The 17,931-nt window shown below is 46.3% G+C and overlaps 1 protein-coding gene across 5 annotated transcripts in view; it reads left to right on the plus strand.

Moving 5' to 3' along the window:
- Nucleotides 1–17,931, plus strand: part of Mapkap1 (MAPK associated protein 1) — a 212,012-nt gene that overhangs the window by 158,975 nt on the left and 35,106 nt on the right. For all 5 annotated transcript variants that reach the window (XM_029535984.1, XM_021192298.2, XM_021192303.2 and 2 more), the window contains one exon: nucleotides 9,725–9,865. In XM_029535984.1, the coding sequence (XP_029391844.1) occupies nucleotides 9,725–9,865 (141 nt within the window). The remainder of the gene's footprint in view (nucleotides 1–9,724; nucleotides 9,866–17,931) is intronic.

The raw sequence follows: 17,931 nt of genomic DNA on the forward strand, positions 1-17,931 counted from the left end.
CAAAGATACCTTGGAGGAAGGAGGGAAAGGAATTTTGCCAACCTACGTTGCAAGCAAATCCACCATGAGCCCTGGGTCACACCCTGAAGATGGCCACACTCCACTCTAAAGGGCAGTTGTATTCATGTTGAATGTGTATTTGTTCATTTGTCCTTTACAGGTGAGCACTGTGTCTTAGGTTTCCATTGCTGCAGTGAAACACCATGACTAAGAAGCAAGCTGGGGAGGAAAGGGTTTTATTCAGCTTACACTTCCACATTGCTGTTCATCACCAAAGGAAGTCAGGACTGGAACTCACACAGGACAGGAACCTGGAGCTGATGCAGAGGCCATGGAGGGATGCTGCTTACTGGCTTGCTTCCCTTGGCTTATTCAGAGATGGCATCACTCACAAAGGGGTGGGCCCTCCCTCCCTGGTCACTAATTGAGAAAGTGCCTTATAGGTGGATCTCATGGAGGCATTTCCTCACCTGAGGCTCCTTTCTCTCTGATAACTCCAGCTTGTGTCAGGTTGACACAGAAAAGCAGCCAGTACACAGTGGATCTCAGTTATGTTCAGTGACAGCTATAGGGTTAAAGAGTGGGCAGCAAAAGACTTGTCGTGATATACCGGAGAGACATGGGAGGGTGAAAGGCAGAAAAGAGATTTACCCAGTGTGGCCGCAGCAGGAGGAGGAACAAATAAAGGGGTTCAGAGATGCCCAAGTCTGCTTTCAGGTGCTGAGAGGCTTGGGTTTAAGTGGAGGGCAAGAGGAATGGAGTCCAGTCAAGGTGTGGTCCTGCCCATCACTGACTCATCGTGGCTCAGCTCTGGTCCCTCCAGCAAGGTGCTCAGATAAACTGCTATGATGTTCGTGGGTTACCCACTTAGGTTGAAGCCTCACCTCAACTGAATGGGAAAGGGCTCTGTCCTGCATGCTTTTGCTCTTGTAACTCAAGGGAACTCAAAGAAGTCATTCACCTCTGTTCCCTCTGTCAAAAGTCCATACAAAATGAAGACAGACTGGCATGTGCTTTTGCTGCTTGGTGGGCTCAAGTGAAGAGTCAATATGTTTATTTAGCAAAGGCAGCTTTTGAGTGTCTTTCTAGAGGAATAGGCTTCTTTGAAGAAAGTGAAAAATTAGTCAAACAATACTATGAGAATGCCATAAGCTAGACACTGCCCCTCTGAAGTCTCAAGACAGGAGAGTGCGCTTGGCACTGGGAGGACCACCCTGGCCTGAGCATGAGAACAGGGTAAGCCGAGGGCTAGGCAGGCCCTTTCTGTCATCTGTTCTCATCAGAAATTCCGCAAACCTAAAGCTGCTGCTTTCTGACCACCTTATAAAGCAAGATTACCTTGATTTATTGAGGGAGAACTGACATCTCTACGTGGGAAGTCCTCCAGCACACTGCCTCTGGCTCCAGGAGTTCAATCAATTAAACACTGTGACAGCAAGGATCCCTACTCAGACTGTAGCGTATCCTATATCCTACTGTGTGATCCTGGTGGCTTTAAAGAGAATACAGTAGAGGGGTCTGTGTGTGTTATAGTATATCACCTATTGATCGTTTTTAGAGACCAGCGAAAATGACTAGCAGCTGAAGGGAAGTGTTTAATAGAGGGGAAGCTTTGGGCTTATGGGACTTTGGGGACTTAAACAGCTTCTGGGAGAGAGTGATGGATGCAGAGCACTAAGGAAGAGCTTTCTCCACGACTCACTCAGGCGTCCAGCATCGAGTCTGCCTGGAAGAGAGACATTAAGTCTTGCTCCTGCTTCCTTTGTTCCAGTGGGGCAAGCGTGTTCATAGTCCGGTTCCTCAATACAGTTATGGCCTGTGGAGTTGTCCAGCTTCATCCCATTGAAGGAATGCCTTTACCCAGAGGAAGTCAGGCAGTGGGCACACAGGCCATTCAGTTGCTGGCTCAGCTTTCACAGATGCAGGACCATGGACCCTGAAGGCACATTGAGCCTCATTTTTCTCACGTGTTAGAGGAGGATAACATCTGACCTAAAAGGACTTTGGGAAATGAAAGGAGATCACATACATGTCCATAGTGCTGAACATGTAGCATCTACTATAGCATGTATGTACATACACTGAATAACTGCCGGGCTAAATCTGCCGAGCACCCCTCTGTTGAAGGGTCTGGATGGCTTAGAGAGTTCAGTACACTCAGGTGAACTCCCTGAGTGAGTGAGGTCTAAGCCTCAGATTCTACTAACCACAGAACTTCTCAGATCAAAGCTTACGTTTGCATGGGCTACTGGCAGCTTTTGTTGAACATCTACTGAGTACCACATAGTGTGGAAGTGGCCTGCCTGCAGAGTGCCTGTACACAAGGAGGCCACAGATGTTAATGTGAAAGAGCCACAATGAGAGCCTTCCCCTGATCCTGCAGGCTATAAGAGAGAAACAAGGAAGGCTCTATTGAATGGACTTTGACACAGACATTTTGAAGAAGAGATGCCCTGGCTACATGGTACAACCTGAGCAGAGTCCAACTTAGCTAAAGCAGGAGTGGTTGGGGACTGGAAAGGATTGCAAGATTTTTGAGTACAGTTGAGGGGACTAAGGATGGTTTTCCTTCCCTGGTCAGTTCCTTGCACAGCCATGCTCTCCTGTGTGCCAGAACTCCCTACCTTTAGACTCCGTTCCTGCACTCCCCATCCTTCTCCCTCCCTTCTCCAGCCAAGGCAAGCCCTTACTCTTCTGAGCACTCACTCACTCTCTGCAGAGTTCATTGTTTGCTCAGAATTCCTACCCTTTCTCGCCATCTGAGAACTTGCCTGCTTGTTGCCTGTGCGGCTCAGCATCTCCCTTGTGCTGTTTTTTCTGGGTTGGAAGAGACCGGTCATCAGGATTTATCATAAGAAATTGAAAGGCAAGGGTATGGGAGAGAACACTTGCCTTCTGGTTAGGGCCAGGCTTTACAGGAGACTGAAGTTGCTTTAACTTGTACTAGACTAGGCCTTTTAGACTCAGTCTGAGACCCACTTGCTCTGTGGATACAGAAGCCTNNNGGTAGCAAACATCTGAGCCCATCTGAGCTTCGACTTAATGACTAGTGCCTACTTGTTTGAGGGGGAAAAAGCCATGTGCCTCTAAATGTTTCCCTTGGTGCCTATAAAATCACCTGTATGAAAGACTTTGAAATGGGAATTGTAGTAAGGCTTGGTTCTTAGCTCTGAGAGCAAACTTATTCCTGTAATGTATATAGAAGCTTTTAGCTGAGTTTGTTGTTGGGGCTCAGCGCGCGCGCGGGAACACACACACACACACACACACACACACACACACACGTCTGAGTCCACTTCTGTGTCCCATCATGGTGTCTAAATGGGCACAAAGGGCAGGAAGGGCCTATCCACCCCCAAGTCAGCAGTTCTCATACTGCTTGCGTTACAGCCCCTTTGCATGCTTGAAAGTTACTGAGGGTAGCTGGGCTGCAGCTTGGTATTAGAGCAGATGCTTAGCTCATTTAGGACCTCAAGTTCAGTCACCAGCATCAAAAGGCCTGAAGCAGGAGGATTGAGAGTGCCAGGCCAGCCTAAGACACATAGGCACACCTTGTCTATAAATGAATGAATGAATGAATGAATGAATGAATGAATGAATGAAACGGGAAACAAAAATTCCCAAATCAAAACAATACACAATGACAAAACAGATGTGTGCACTACCTAACTAGTAAAAATGTATTGAAGACTACAAAAGTTATTTATTGTCTATACCTAAAATATAGACAGAAAGTTGTGTTTATTAAATCATTAAAATCATTAAAAACAGTAGATCTGTTAGCATAAATGCTTTTGTTAAAAAAACAAAAACAACAACAAAAAAACCACTAGATTTTCTTTAAAATGTTCATTGGAAGAGTAGCTCTGTGTTACGCCCCAGCTCTGAGGCAGGCCGTTTGGTAGTCAGGCTGATGTTGGAGTCTCTTTGTAGTGAGTATAACCTCCCGCATGCTAGGATCATGGGTGTGCGCATCCATGCCTGGTGTGCGCATGCTGAGCTGCCCTGCTGTGCCCTTGGCCTCAAACATGCTAGGCAAAAGATCTGCCACCTGAGCTGCGGCCCAGCCCTGTTGTGTGTTGTTCCACGTTCTTGTCTGGTTAATAGGCTATCTGAGATCTTCATATCTGTTTCTGTACTCGGTTTGTTGCACTACATTGTTTGGGTTGTAGTGTAGGAAGACAATTTGTCCTAACACAGATACTTTGTTGAAACAGAGGAGAGAGTTTCCTTACCCTTTCAGATAATTGTTGGTATTAATTTTCATTTATTTCAAAATTCAGGTGATAAGTTTCCTAAAGGTTAATTGCAATATGAGAACAGAGCTCTTTATTATACTGTGCACTTGTAAGGGAATGAGCATAAAGGCAAAAGATGTTTTACTGTTACTATGAAAACAGCCCAAGACCGTAGGGCCCTGAAGGGAGCTTGGAGGTAGATGTGCCCACCACTGGCCCAGGCTTTACAGGAGACTGAAGTTGCTTTAACTTGTACTAGACTAGGCCTTTTAGACTCAGTCTGAGACCCACTTGCTCTGTGGATACAGAAGCCTGCCGGTAGCAAACATCTGAGCCCATCTGAGCTTCGACTTAATGACTACTACTTGTTTGGGGGAGAAAAAAGCCATGTGCCTCTAACTGTTTCCCTTAGTGCCTATAGATCTCTGATTTTGAATTCACTGCTCTAGTCCACATTCTCTTGTCCTGGGGTCACAGGGGCAGGCATGTGGGGCGGGGATGTAGGAACTGCTTTTAGTACCGCCCAACAGAATGAAACACAGCAAAGGAACACAGGGACTCCAGAGCCAGATGGTCCCATCCCAGTCATTGTAAGCCCAGATGTTAATCTGCATCTAACTTTATACCTGCGGTCAGTCTTGCAGCACCCACTTTTTCTTCTTTACTGCAGGAGCTAGAATTGCCTTAGACTTGGCTCCTTTATTAACTCCTCTGCTTCCCTTTGTGTTTGGCCTTACTTCCCCTGAGACCAAGTCCATGGTCCTCCTGGTTTTACTTCACAGACTTAGGCTGCTTCCTCTAAGATTCTCTGTTGTCCCCAGGCCCTCCTGAGTTGCACCCTCTCAGAGCCTTCTTGTTAGTCCATTTGTGCTCTGGTGCTCCAATCAACACTAAGCCCCACCCCCAAAATGTGATCTATCACATTCAGCCTTGAGTTCCTGCAACCTGAGCGTTTTGACACAATACATTATGGTAATGCACAGCACATAGAGACATTACCACTCATGACTTTGACAGAGTACACTGTGAAGTCTTTGAAGGCACCATTACAATTTATCTTGTCATTCATGAGAAGATCCAGTTCAGCTTTAATGTAGATGAACACAGTGTGGCTTTTGTCTTATTTAATTGCTTGTGACCTTTTTAATTGCTAATTTAACAAAATACCAAAGGGTTATATCTCAATTAAATTAATGGTTTGGGGAGGGGCTCGTGTGTTTGTTTTTAAGACACCCTAGTTTTCCTTTTCACTTTGGGAAGATAAAATGTCAATTTGAACAGAAATAGGGTTGAAATGTGAAGTTGATAGTACAGTAATGATTTTCATATGCAAATGGCACAATACCAAGAGTCTTGCATGTATGTTTGGGCTCCCCCTTCTCCGGGGTACAGACCAACCCCTTGCATTTCTCTGGTCCCCAAACACACTGCTGATTCAGTGCTTTTGCCCCAGGTGTCTGTCATGAGACGGGGAGCCATGCATTGGGCTCGCCTGCCTCTCCTGCTGCTTGGTGTTCTGTAGCTGGCCAGGACTGCCCGAGGGTCAAGAGCCTCTTCTGCCAGTGCCGTCTCACATCCTGCACTCTGGACAGGAGGGCAAGACATGTGCGCACATAGATAAGCCCTGCACTCAGTGGCTCTGTGGGCCCACTTGAAAACTGGTCATGTGAACTTCGGAGCTGCTGTCCAGTTCAGCAGGTGACCTGCTTGGAGGGGATGCAGGATTGAGCAGCCAGCAGTGGAGGGCATGCCTTGATGCTCTGCCTTCTCATTCTTAAGATTCAGCAGGGCAAGGCATCAGGAACTGAAACCCTCTGTGCGATGTGGGTTTACCCTGGCAGAGAGCAGAAGGTCAGTGTGCGAAGCATTAGTGTTGAACCAGCTCCAGCTATGAAAGTCTTGGACAAAATTAATAGAAGGAAATTGACAAGCTTTGCTGGTATTCTATAGCTTTAGACCTTGACTGAAATCCTATCGCCTCATCTGCCCATTATTAACATTTCAGCAATATATAAAGTTTTCATTAATCTCCCACAGTAAAGTTAGCCATGAAAACTGGCACTTGTTTGAGCTTTTAGGACACATTAGCTGGTGTATTAAACAGAATGTGTCATTCTTCAGAGGCATCTGCAAGAAGCTAAATCAATTTCTAGCCGTATTTATGCACCACTTTATCTAAAAGCATCTGAATTATCATTTACAGCTAAGATGCTTTATTAGCAGCTGGCATTGAAATTGCTCAGTAAAAAAAAAAAAGTATGTCACGTTATAGTAATTTTTAAATTGGTTTTAATCCAACATAAAATGTAAAAATCCTAAGTGTGGGGGTTTTTTGTTTTGTTTTAGTAATTGGCATTTTAGCACAATGAGCTCTTACTCTTTCCAAGTCAAATACCTGCAATGTTTAGGAAATACCAATTAGTTAACGTTCCAGAAGCTTGGAACTCAGAGCGAAACTCTGTCCAACGAGTCGTTCCCAGCAAGGATGGCAAAGGTAGACTTTGGTACTTAAGAAATCAGGACTGCTTCCTTTATAATTTTGTATATAAAAAGTCCTAAGATAGAAATAAATGCATTTGGCAGTGATGTTTCTGTTAAAATGTAGTTTGGAGAAAGTGACTGTTAAACTTTCCCCCAGCCCTTGTTCTGATGTCATCTTACCCAGGAAACATTGGTGACCATGATCTGTCCTTTATTACCAGTGCTTCAAAGAATGATACCAGTCAACAGATGGCTCTTGCAGAGATGGCATGTCACTCAGTTTGTCCTGCAATAGGATGCTGGTTAAGGCACGGCCTCTCTGATCACAGCACCTGGTGCTCACACTGCTCTCACACTGGGCTCCTGCTCTCTCTGCACAGTAGCTAGGACTGACTACAGCCCAGCCATCACTGACTACCCTCCTGTGGCTTACAGTCTAGAGGCAGAGACAGATAATGGCTTGCTGGTTGCTGTTCTATTAGAAGATATGGGGGCTGGTGAGATGGCTCAGTGGGTAAGAGCACCTGACTGCTCTTCTGAAGGTCCTGAGTTCAAATCCCAGCAACCACATGGTGGCTCATAACCATCCGTAACAAGATCTGACGCCCTCTTCTGGAGTGTCTGAAGACAGCTACAGAGTACTTACATATAATAAATAAATCTAAAGGGGGGGGGCTGGAGAGATGGCTCAGTGGTTAAGAGCACCGACTGCTCTTCTGAAGGTCCTGAGTTCAATTCCCAGCAACCACATGGTAGCTCACAACCAGCTGGAATGAGATCTGACGCCCTCTTCTGGTGCATCTGAAGACAACTACAGTGTACTTAGATATAATAATAAATAAATATTAAAAAAAAAAAAGAAGATATGAATGCAATGTCAGGAGCAGTACTAGATTTGGGGGCTTGGAGTCAGGGAAAATCTCCCTTTCGGAGCCTCATTTGAGCCAGGCTTTTGATAAGGGATAGGGAGGAGAGTAGTAGGGAGTGAGGCAGGAAACAGGGTGCTCTGGGCATGTGCAGTATGCTCTAAGGTGGGGCTATGTCCAAGGTGCTGTATCTCATCCTTCCCAAAGGAACAGCCTATCACAGGTGCTGTATTGTCTGTATGAATAGCCATAGTGCTTAGGAGCAGAATCTACAGTTCCTAGTAACTGAGTTCAGTGCAAAAGAAAAGGAAACTGACGTCTTTAAAAGGTCAGCCTATAGAAAAACATGAAGCTGTCAGGCTGTAGAACTGCAGTTTGCACTGTGATGCCCAAAGCTAGTTCTTTATATTCAACCAACTCCATCTGAAGGAATTCCTCAAGTTCCCTGTGGTTTGCCTGTAACTAGTGTGTGTGGCCTGGGATATGGCTTAGCTTCTTATCAATTTAAGATGGGAAATTCCAGAACCCTCCATGTTGTCATGAGGCTTAACATGAGTAAAGTACTTGACATCATGGCTGACCTGGGCAGCAGACTGGCCATTATTTATTTGGCCAGTTAATGTGAACATATCAATTGTGTATGCTATTCTCAGGAGAAAGCATAAAGATAAATAAGAAACTTGACTTACTTTTGTGAAACTTCCACGTTACAACAGAGCAACCATTAGACAGGCCTAGAACAAGGCTGAGTATCATCCTCTATGGCTACTATTCGTCAGTCATTTATGCATTAGATTCTTTACATGGATTTTTATGTCTGTGAATATCAAGGGTGAGTTCACAAGGTAGACCACACCTCAAATTAAAGATCACACAGCAAATTAAAAGTAGAGGTGGGAGTTGAACTAGGTCTGCCCAGCTGTAGGGCCAGTATATACCAGCTACTATACATGTGTGTCAGAGCCACCGAAACAGATTTCATTGAAGAGGTGAAGTCTGAACTAGCCTGAGGAAGCGGAAGATTTTTGGCTGTTTTGGGGGGGAACTGAAGGAGTAGTCTGAACAAGGGCCAACAGTTGCACCTCAGAAGTGTACAGCCCAGACTCTGGGGGCTGAACCATGGTTTTGCCTTTGCCTAGTGTAACCAGTCTGCAGAGTTTGGGAGGGTGTGAGAGAAGGTATTATGAGGGCTGATGAAAGATTGGAAAACTGTTCAGCCAGTTCATACACTGCCCTCCCTTAGCTGCTAGCTGTAGAAAGGGCTCCATTCAAGAGGCCTGGGATCCAAGGAGAGTTGTAGAGCATCAGTCTTCCCATTTGTCACCGACGTCATATTACACAGTGTGAGGGAGTGAGTAAGTGAGTGAGCGAGTGTATGAGTGTTTGAATAAGTGAGTGAATGTGAGTGTGTGAATGAGTGAGTGAGTGTGTAAATGTGTGAGTGAGTGCATGTGTGAGTGTATGAGTGTGAGAATGAGTGAATGTGTGTGAGTAAATGTGAGTGCGTGTGAGTGCATGTGTGAGCGTGTGAATGAGTGAGTGAATGTGTGAGTGAATGAGTGTGAGTGTGTGAATGTGTGAGTAAATGTGTGAGTGCGTGAATGAGTATGTGAGTGAGTGGGTGAGTGAGTGAGTGCTTGAGTGATCAGTGAAGTCTCAAGAGAAATGAGCCAGAAGGTCTTGTGGCCAGATCACAGAGGCAGCTCCGCAGTCCCGAGGCCAGCAAGAAAGAGGCTTCCACCGGAGGCAGGAGATGCTGTGGAGCACAGCTACTGAGCAAACACGGTAGGGATTTGGAAGGCTCGGAGTTCTTTGGCTTTGACGACTTTCATGACCACCACACTTGCAGATTTTGACATCTCGTGAAGCTGCTTGATCCCTGCTCACGCCTGTCTCTGCACTGCCCAGCCGAGGGCCCGCCTTGGCATAGCATAGGCAGTGTTTGTGGAATTAACTGTTGGATGATTAATACGATAGCATTCTGTTTACTGGAATGGCATTATTAAGTCATCGCTCAGCCTTTTCCCCTCCAAATTAAATAGCCCATATTATTTTAATTTATCCCAAAGCATTTTAAGCAGACACCATTCGCCAAGCCTCATGTATCTTTATGTCTTAAACTGTTCTTTTCCTCCCCAGGTTCAAGGGCAGACGGAGTTTTCGAGGAGGATTCACAAATTGACATCGCTACAGTGCAGGATATGCTTAGCAGCCACCATTACAAGTCATTCAAAGTCAGCATGATCCACAGACTGCGATTCACGACTGATGTGCAGTTAGGTGAGTCATGTGAGACGCAGGCAGAGAAGTGGCATACAGCTCTTACGTGACCTAGGAGACTGAAAGGAATTTGTTTTCTGAGGAAGTGTTAAACAATGAAATTCAAAGTACATCCTTTTCTCACCCAAGGGTTCTGTCTTGTCTTCTCTATGAAGGAGATTAGAAAGAACTCACCTGAGACTGTCTTCAAATGGATCGACTTTGGTGAAGAAGTTCCAAGGCTCCTCTGGTCCTGAGGATGTCCTCAGCTCCTGGGGATACTGCTATGCACCTATCCTTACTCCCCAACCTAATAGCTTCCTTGTTTACGAAGCTTCTTAATGATCTTACAGGTTACATTTGGGACTGACTAGAAAATCTAGTACTCACTCTCAACTAGTGTTTGGCTTGATTTGCTCTGGTTAAGCACTTATAAGCTTTTACTTATACCTGACAGGAATAGAAAAATCACCATAGTAGTCAACAGGATATTAACGTGTCATGGTCATCATGGCTGCGTTGTTGAGGTGCCCACTGTGTTTGAGTCGCTGTGCTAGTTGCTTCTCTTGTGCTCTTTACTACCTAGAAGGTGACAGGTTTTGCCATCCCACTTGACAGAGATGGTGAAGCGGGATACAGATAACCTCATCCCCAACTCATTCCACTCAGGCTGGTGGTAGTATTGTCTGGAACTCAGGTCTGACCAGCTCACCTCCTCTGCACGGGGACAGGAGCCATGGGAGAGTACCAGGCTCACACAGTAACGGAGCTGAATTACTACCCTGCCACATCTCTCTCCCATGTGGCCTTGTTTGCTGTTGCATAAGGGGATAAAGATTTCATCTAATTTTAAAATTGCTAAGTTTACATTTCTCATAATGAAATCTCTGTTGGCATTAATCTGAACCTAGCTAATACATCATGAGCCTCAAAGAGCTCCTGTAGTATTCTTTCCCAGCTGTACCTGTGTGCAGGAGTGTGAGCCTGCAGAAGCCAGAGGTCAGCCTCGGGCGTCGGCTTCAGCTCACCTCCACGTTAGCACCAGAAGAGGGCGTCAGATCTCATTACGGATGGTTATGAGCCACCATGTGGTTGCTGGGATTTGAACTCAGGACCTTCGGAAGAGCAGTCGGTGCTCTTAACCACTGAGCCATCTCTCCAGCCCCTCCACGTTAGCTTTTAAGACAGGGTCTTTGACCAACCTTGGAGTTTACCAATTTGGCTAGACGGGCCAACCATAAGCCCCTGGGATCCTCCTGCCTCTGACACCTCAGTACTGCCTTTTTACTTGAGTTCTGGGAATCCTAACTCAAGTCCTCAGGCTGATATCACTTTACTGAGTTATCTCCCCAGGCCCTTCCCAGTTTTATTGGCAGGCACTTGCCATATGCTGAATGCTCGCTCATTCAGCTTCCTCGTTAAGAGTTGGGCAACTGAGCTTCAGCTGACTTAACACTGTCTCTCTGAGCCTCAGGTCTGCTGCACAGGCGGTCAGCCAGAGCTATATAGTAAGACCCTGTCTCAAAAGTGAAGTTAAGAACATAAAACTTTTGAGTACTGTATCCACGGGGGATGTATGTCTCTGTTGCCTCTCGTAGAGATGAAATGCAAACTTTGCTCAGAAAGAAGGCAGGAGTCTAGGGTTAGCATGAGCATTTGCTCAGTCTGCTCAAGGTCCTCCATTTAGTATCTCCCCTGACCCCCCAAAAGAGGGTTGACCTCTGTGGTGGTTGGAAGTGGCACTATTAGGAGGTATGGCCTTGTTGGAGTAGATGTGTCACTGAGGGGAGGACTTTGAGGTTTCAGATGTCCAAGCCAGGCCTAGTGTCACTCTGTCTTCCTGCTGCCTGCAGATCCAGTTGTAGAACGCTCAGCTACCTCTCGAGCACCATATCTGCCTGCATGCCTCAGTCCTTCCTGCCCTGATGATAATGGGATAACCCTCTGAACTATAAGCCAGCCCCAATGAAATGTTGTCCTTTATAAGAGTTGCCATCGTCATGGTGTCTCTTCACAGCAATTAAACCCAAACTAAGACAGCCTTCTCCCAAATGCACCACACAGGGACATGTGTGGCTTTGCAGGGAGCTACATCGTTTTCCTAGAGCTCAGCTTCTCGAACCATAGGCTCGATGCACATGAGCTCACAGAACAAAATGTGGAATTTCAGAAGATCTGATGATAGTAAAAGGTTACTGAGTATACACTTAAAACTTGATTCAAAAACTAGTGTGTGATGACTCTGAGGGGTTTGCCCTGTTGGATCTCCTGATGTCACTACAGCCTTGGTTAGGAAAAACCAGCGCCTGTACTCTACAGTGGTCACATGCTGTCACACCACCTCATACCAACCTGACAGGGACACCTCGGCTCACATATGGGCAGACTGTTACTGTCATGTGTTCGGAATTGTTGTGTTCATACTATACAGGTGTTTCCCCCCCCCCCCTCAGGCTGGAAAAAAGGCTCAGTGGTCAAGAGAGTATTGCTTTTCCAGAAAACCTGGGTTTAGTTTCCAGCACCCATGTGGTATGGAATAGCAAATTCTATTCCAGGGGACCCTACACCCTCTTCTGACCTCCACACATGGTGACTGTCTGAAGGCCCTGGCATTACTTTGAGGTGGCAAGCCATTGTGAAACATTTGAGAGGTCTGTTTTCTGTGTCCGTCACATGACAAAGTTCTCAGCAATGAATGAGGGGATCACCCACTTGTCAGTCAGCACCAGGGACTACAGGAAGAGCTGGAGGCTGTAAGAAGTCACCACTGTTACCTTTGGAAGGTTAGACAGACATCATCGCTGGGTCTGAGAGTGAGCACATTGCATCTGACATGCTGGCTTTGATGGCCACACCTGACACACCCCATCCTCAGCTGCTCCTTTCCTTCTTGCTGAACCCAGAGTTTGCCAACTTGGCTATGCTATTCAGCAGTCCAGAAATCCTCTTGTCTTCACCTCCCCAGCAGCAGGAATACTGTACACTGCCACACCTGGATTTCCCACATGGCTTCTGGAAAGTCCAACTCATTCCTGTGCAGAAGACACCACCAAATGAACTGCCCTCCACAGCCTCGGCCTCAGGGTCTGCTTTTCCTCATGCCTTCTGAAACTTTAATTTTTTTCAAACTCGGTTTTCAATGATGGTTCTTAAATGCTTTAACCTCCCTTCTAGCCCACCACCCAATAGAGATAGTGGAAAAGAAAGGATACGAGGGAAGTGGACCTTTTTAGAAAGGTTCTTTGGAGCAGCTCCCTTCTGTGTTGTCTGGAGATCAGTAGTTCAGTTCACAGGTTAGCTACAGCAGCTCAGTCCACTCACAAACACCTCACAGATACATCAACGGACCAGTTCGATAATATAGGGATAGCAAACACAAATCAGCAGCGGTGGCACTACCTTCCAGGGACAGCCAGGCCTCAACCTTGGCATAAGTCAACAGGAGGGACCCTGAGGGACACCAAGAGAAGTTCTCAGCTCTGTCTCTCTCAGGAAAGCGAAGATCAGGGACGACTTGAGACCCACAAGTGTTGCATAGCTAGCTCTGTAAGCAGGCCAAGCTCAGCTTCCATCACTATCCACTGAGTCCTGTTTATCCTCTCCAAACATCACGTGTCCTTCATGGATCTTGCCTCAGCAAATGCATCTGTCTCAACTGACATGACTGCCAGTCAGCCCAAGTCTTTGGAACCGGCCACAAACTGCAGCATACCACCAGAAGTTTTTTGGTATGTTTCTCTCTGTGGAGTCCCAACAAATGCAGCTCAATTATGAAGTGTAAGGCGGACCAATACATGTGTATTGTTAGCAAAGAATACTCCATCATGTGTCCTTTCATGTGCTTGCTTTAACAGAACATCCTCTCTCCTGTGTCTGCTTCAGTGAAATGTTCCTTCACAAGTCTGCCTTAGTCTTTCACCTGTGTCCACTTTAATGAAATGTTCCTTCACATGTTTGCCCCAGCAAAACACCATACAACTGACTTTTCAAAGAACCCTTAAGTTTCCACTTCAGGCTTCTTTCTAGGAAATCCTACAGGTAGCTTAACTGCTATCAGGCCAGGGGTTCAAAACAAGGTGTTCCACAGTCCTGCCACTCTGCCTCTGTGTGAAATGACTGCAGATCCCAGGCCTGTCTCCTACTCTTCCCCAAAGGCAAAAGGAAAACTTGTATTCACCTGATTCCTACCTGCAGATTCATCCCCAGAAAGAGAGACCTCAGAGTCTGATGTCAGGACCAGGTTTAAATTGTACCTTCCTTCTGTACTGTGGTGGCACCCTGTGGTGACATCCCTTCTTTCTTCTGCCTTAGTTGTTACCAGTTATAAAACAAATGTTATTCTAATGCTTTTCTTGTATGGTTATGTGCAAGTGTCTGGCCACAGAAACTGGTTCTAAGCGGTAGCTTAGCTTAGCTCTGGGATGTCATCCATGTGCCTTTTGCCATCCCTCCTAGTCTCCATCTTGCAAGGGTTAAGCTGGGTTGCCCAGATTTGCAAATGGCTCTCCGAGCCTCACTTGTAGCCACAAAGGAAACCAGTGAGACAGAAAAGGATGAAGATCGTGTTTCTGGTGTCTCTCCCCAGAGAAGTAGTTCTCTGAAGTAAGATGGGAGAGATCCCAGCTCCAGGATACTTGCCAGGGCATACATGGTGCCCAGGCCCAGCTCTGGGGCAAGTCCAAACCAGCCCATCAGAATGCGCTTATCTTTTGAGCTCAAGCTTTACCACTCAAAGTAGAAACCTTAGTGGTTATTCCTAAGGAATTTTGTAACAGATGAATTGCCCTTGAGTATTGTGTCATGTAAGTTCCCAGGTGGGTCAAGTCAAGTGTCTACCTTCAGATATTCCCTCCTTACAAAGCACATGACCACCCCCTCAACTCACAGTATACACTTACACACAGCCATCCAGGAATTCTTTGCCTTAGTTCAACCCAAAGTTTAGGGCATCAAACAATTCTCTCTCCATGAGTATTCAAGTGAGCAGGCACATTCTGAGATCAGTAAATCATTTATTTTATTTCACCTGACTAGCCAGGTGCTTCGGATCATTGCTGACACTGATGGATAGTCCTCTCCACCCATCCATCCTGTGTCAGTCACATCAGAGATTTCCTATGGCCCTTCGGTGAGCGCCTGCCTCTATGAGCATTTGCCCAGCATCCCTGCTTACCCCACAGGGAGCCACTGTCCACACAAATCCATTGTATGCTGGCCCACACAACAGAAGGTAGAAACCTGGGCCTCTGCCCTGCGGCTGCAGATGTCTGTCTTCTGATAGTGCAGAAGGGGCCCACACTATAGTTACCATCTGCCATTTACTTCTAAGAAAGTCAGGGGATGAGAGACACTCAAGCTTTGCTCTGTAAGACTCAAATGTAAACCAGTTTTCTCCCAATCTCTGACTATGAAACACTAGTGGATTCTGTTAATAAACTCATGACAAAGATGTAATTATTTAAGATACGATCAAGAGGGACTATTTATAGTACTGCTATAGCTCAGTTTGTATACTGCTTGCCTATAAACATGAGGACCTAAGTTCAATATCCAGCACCCATTTAGAAGCCAAGCCACAGTGGTACGTGATACAATCACAGTACTGGGGAGGCAGGGACAGGAGGATGCCTGGACTTTGCTGTTGCAGTCAGGCCACATGGGTAAGCTCCAGGTCAGTAACCCTAAGGCGGGAGGGGGTCTTGCATTGACCTCCAGCCTCCGCACACATGCATACATATGCATGTGTGCATGTGCACACGCGCTTGAACACACACAGCAGGAGACTAGGAATGCAGCTCAAGGAGGAACACTTACCTGTGCATGAGCCCCTCACTTCTAGCCTTAACACTGCATAATGTTGATTATTTGTAGTGACCTGTGAAAAAGTTAGAAGTTGCTATCAGTTAGTTTATGTGTAGTATGTACCTGGTACTTGAGTAACCAGACTCTGTACACTAATAACTAAAACCACAGAACTTTTCTCTAACATACCAACAGCTTACCTGAGGAGACTAGGGTTTAGGTAACTCGCCCTGGATGCAAACCCTGTCTGTGCTGTAGTACTAAAGGTCACTGTTCACAGCATATAGACAATTTTGTAACCCCAGTTCCGGACTGAGGAAACTGAGGCCCAAAGGATTTGATGAGGCAATACGGTGTGTAAGAGGCACGTAGCTATTATTTAGCTACTAACTTGCTTTACCTCCCATTCGTTCATCAGGATATAGTGGGGTTTCTGGGGGAGTGGGACTGAAGCCTAGTGCCAGACCCCAGCTATAATACCAGAGGTGCCTCAGACATTCTCAGCCTGGCTTGCACAGAAGAAGGCATTGCTTCCAGCAGTGAACATCCTTCCCTCTGCTCCTCTCTGGCTCTGGGTCATCTTCCAATCCCCATTAGATAAGGCCAGCCAGCTATCACACCTCCTCCCTCCACCTAGGCCTGATCCTATCTGTGGCTATTTCTCTGATGCATTCGAGTGTTTCATCATGTCTGCTTGAAAGTTCAAATGCCTTGAAGTATGAAGCTTGCCTGCACTAATACCAGGTTGAGACTATTTCCTTAACCTTCTGTGGGCAGGGTCCTTTGTGCCAGGGCTGATGGGACGAGCAGGCTTGCAAACACTGAGATTATGGTGGCGCACGCCTTTAGTCCCAGCACTCAGGAGGCAGAGGCAGGTGAAGCTCTGTGTTCAAAGCCAGCCTGGTCTACAGAGTGAGTTCTAGGACAGCCAGTACTACACAGAGAAACCCTGTCTCAAAATGGGGTGGGGGCCAGATGCTGAGTGCCAGCCGTGATCTAGAAGGTTATAGTATGCTGTCAGTAAGCATTTTTTGTGGTACTAGGCAAAAAAGGCTTCACAGAAACAAAAGAAACAAGGCAGAGGACGAAGATACCGCCATGATAATACCACTCGTTATACAACACAGTTACAGCCCTGACCGTGTAACTCTGTCCTTGGCCTCGCACTATATACACTGGCTCACAATCACCCCCTCCTCAGGGAGGAAAAGGCCAGGGTCTTGCTGTGTAGCACAGGGTGGCCTCAAAGTCTCATAATTGCTGTATTTGGGAAGTTCAACCTCACAGAATTCAAAAAACTCTGACTCTCGTCTAGCTTTCTCAACAGTGTCAAACCAAGAGGTCACGTAGTAACTGAGCCAGTTTCGCTAGTTTGCCTCCTTTGCCTTGTCGTCTGTCCTCATAGAACCTTCCCACATCACCAAAAGATCTGCTAGTCGGCACAGGTGTTGATTCATCTTCTAGTTAGTAACCACAAGCAAAAACTCAAAGAAAACTTGACTCCAGTTTGTTAACTTTGCAATAGGGACATTGAAGATGCACCGCGAGACCAGCCAATGAGAACAGGCAGCTGCAGCCAGGGCTCTGTCCTTCCTCCTGCCTGTGTGCTGTGCATAGTTCTAGGTGGCTGTATGAATGAGACAGTTCTTTTGTGTAGTTTTTAGCCAGGTACCTGTGAAGAATTCATATACACAGGAGGTAACTGGTCCTCCATGTTCCTGGCCAGGTCACTACAGTGATTCAAGGGAGCATACATTACATGTGATTCCACATCTGATCTATATGGTCACTTGATTCAGCATTGACAATTATGCAGCTCAGTGATTGGCCCCTGATTGGAACAAACAAAAATCTAGTGAGTTTAATACTAATAGTAACAGGACATACCTGATGGTGGCCTCTGGGAAATCCTGTGGACTAGAGCTAACACAGTGGCTTGCTGAGGGAAGGTTCTGATGGCTGCAGATGTCAGGATGTCTAACTGCATATCTTCTCTAACATTTCTCCCAGAGCCTCCCTTGGGAGGATTCCTGTCCAGCAATCTGGACTTACTCAAAACAGTGTCAGATTCCTTAGTGGCTGAGAAGGAATTAAGCATTGGGGGGAAAAAAGGAGAGAGCATAAAAATGAAGAACTAGGCCGGGTGTGGTGGCACACGCCTTTGATCCCAGCACTTGGGAGGCAGAGGCAGGCAGATTTCTGAGTTCGAGGCCAGCCTGGTCTACAGAGTGAGTTCCAGGACAGCACAGAGAAACCCTGTCTTGAAAAACTAAAAAAAAAAAAAA

The sequence above is a fragment of the Mus pahari genome, chromosome 3 (assembly GCF_900095145.1).
Source record: "Mus pahari chromosome 3, PAHARI_EIJ_v1.1, whole genome shotgun sequence".
Lineage (NCBI taxonomy): Eukaryota > Metazoa > Chordata > Mammalia > Rodentia > Muridae > Mus > Mus pahari.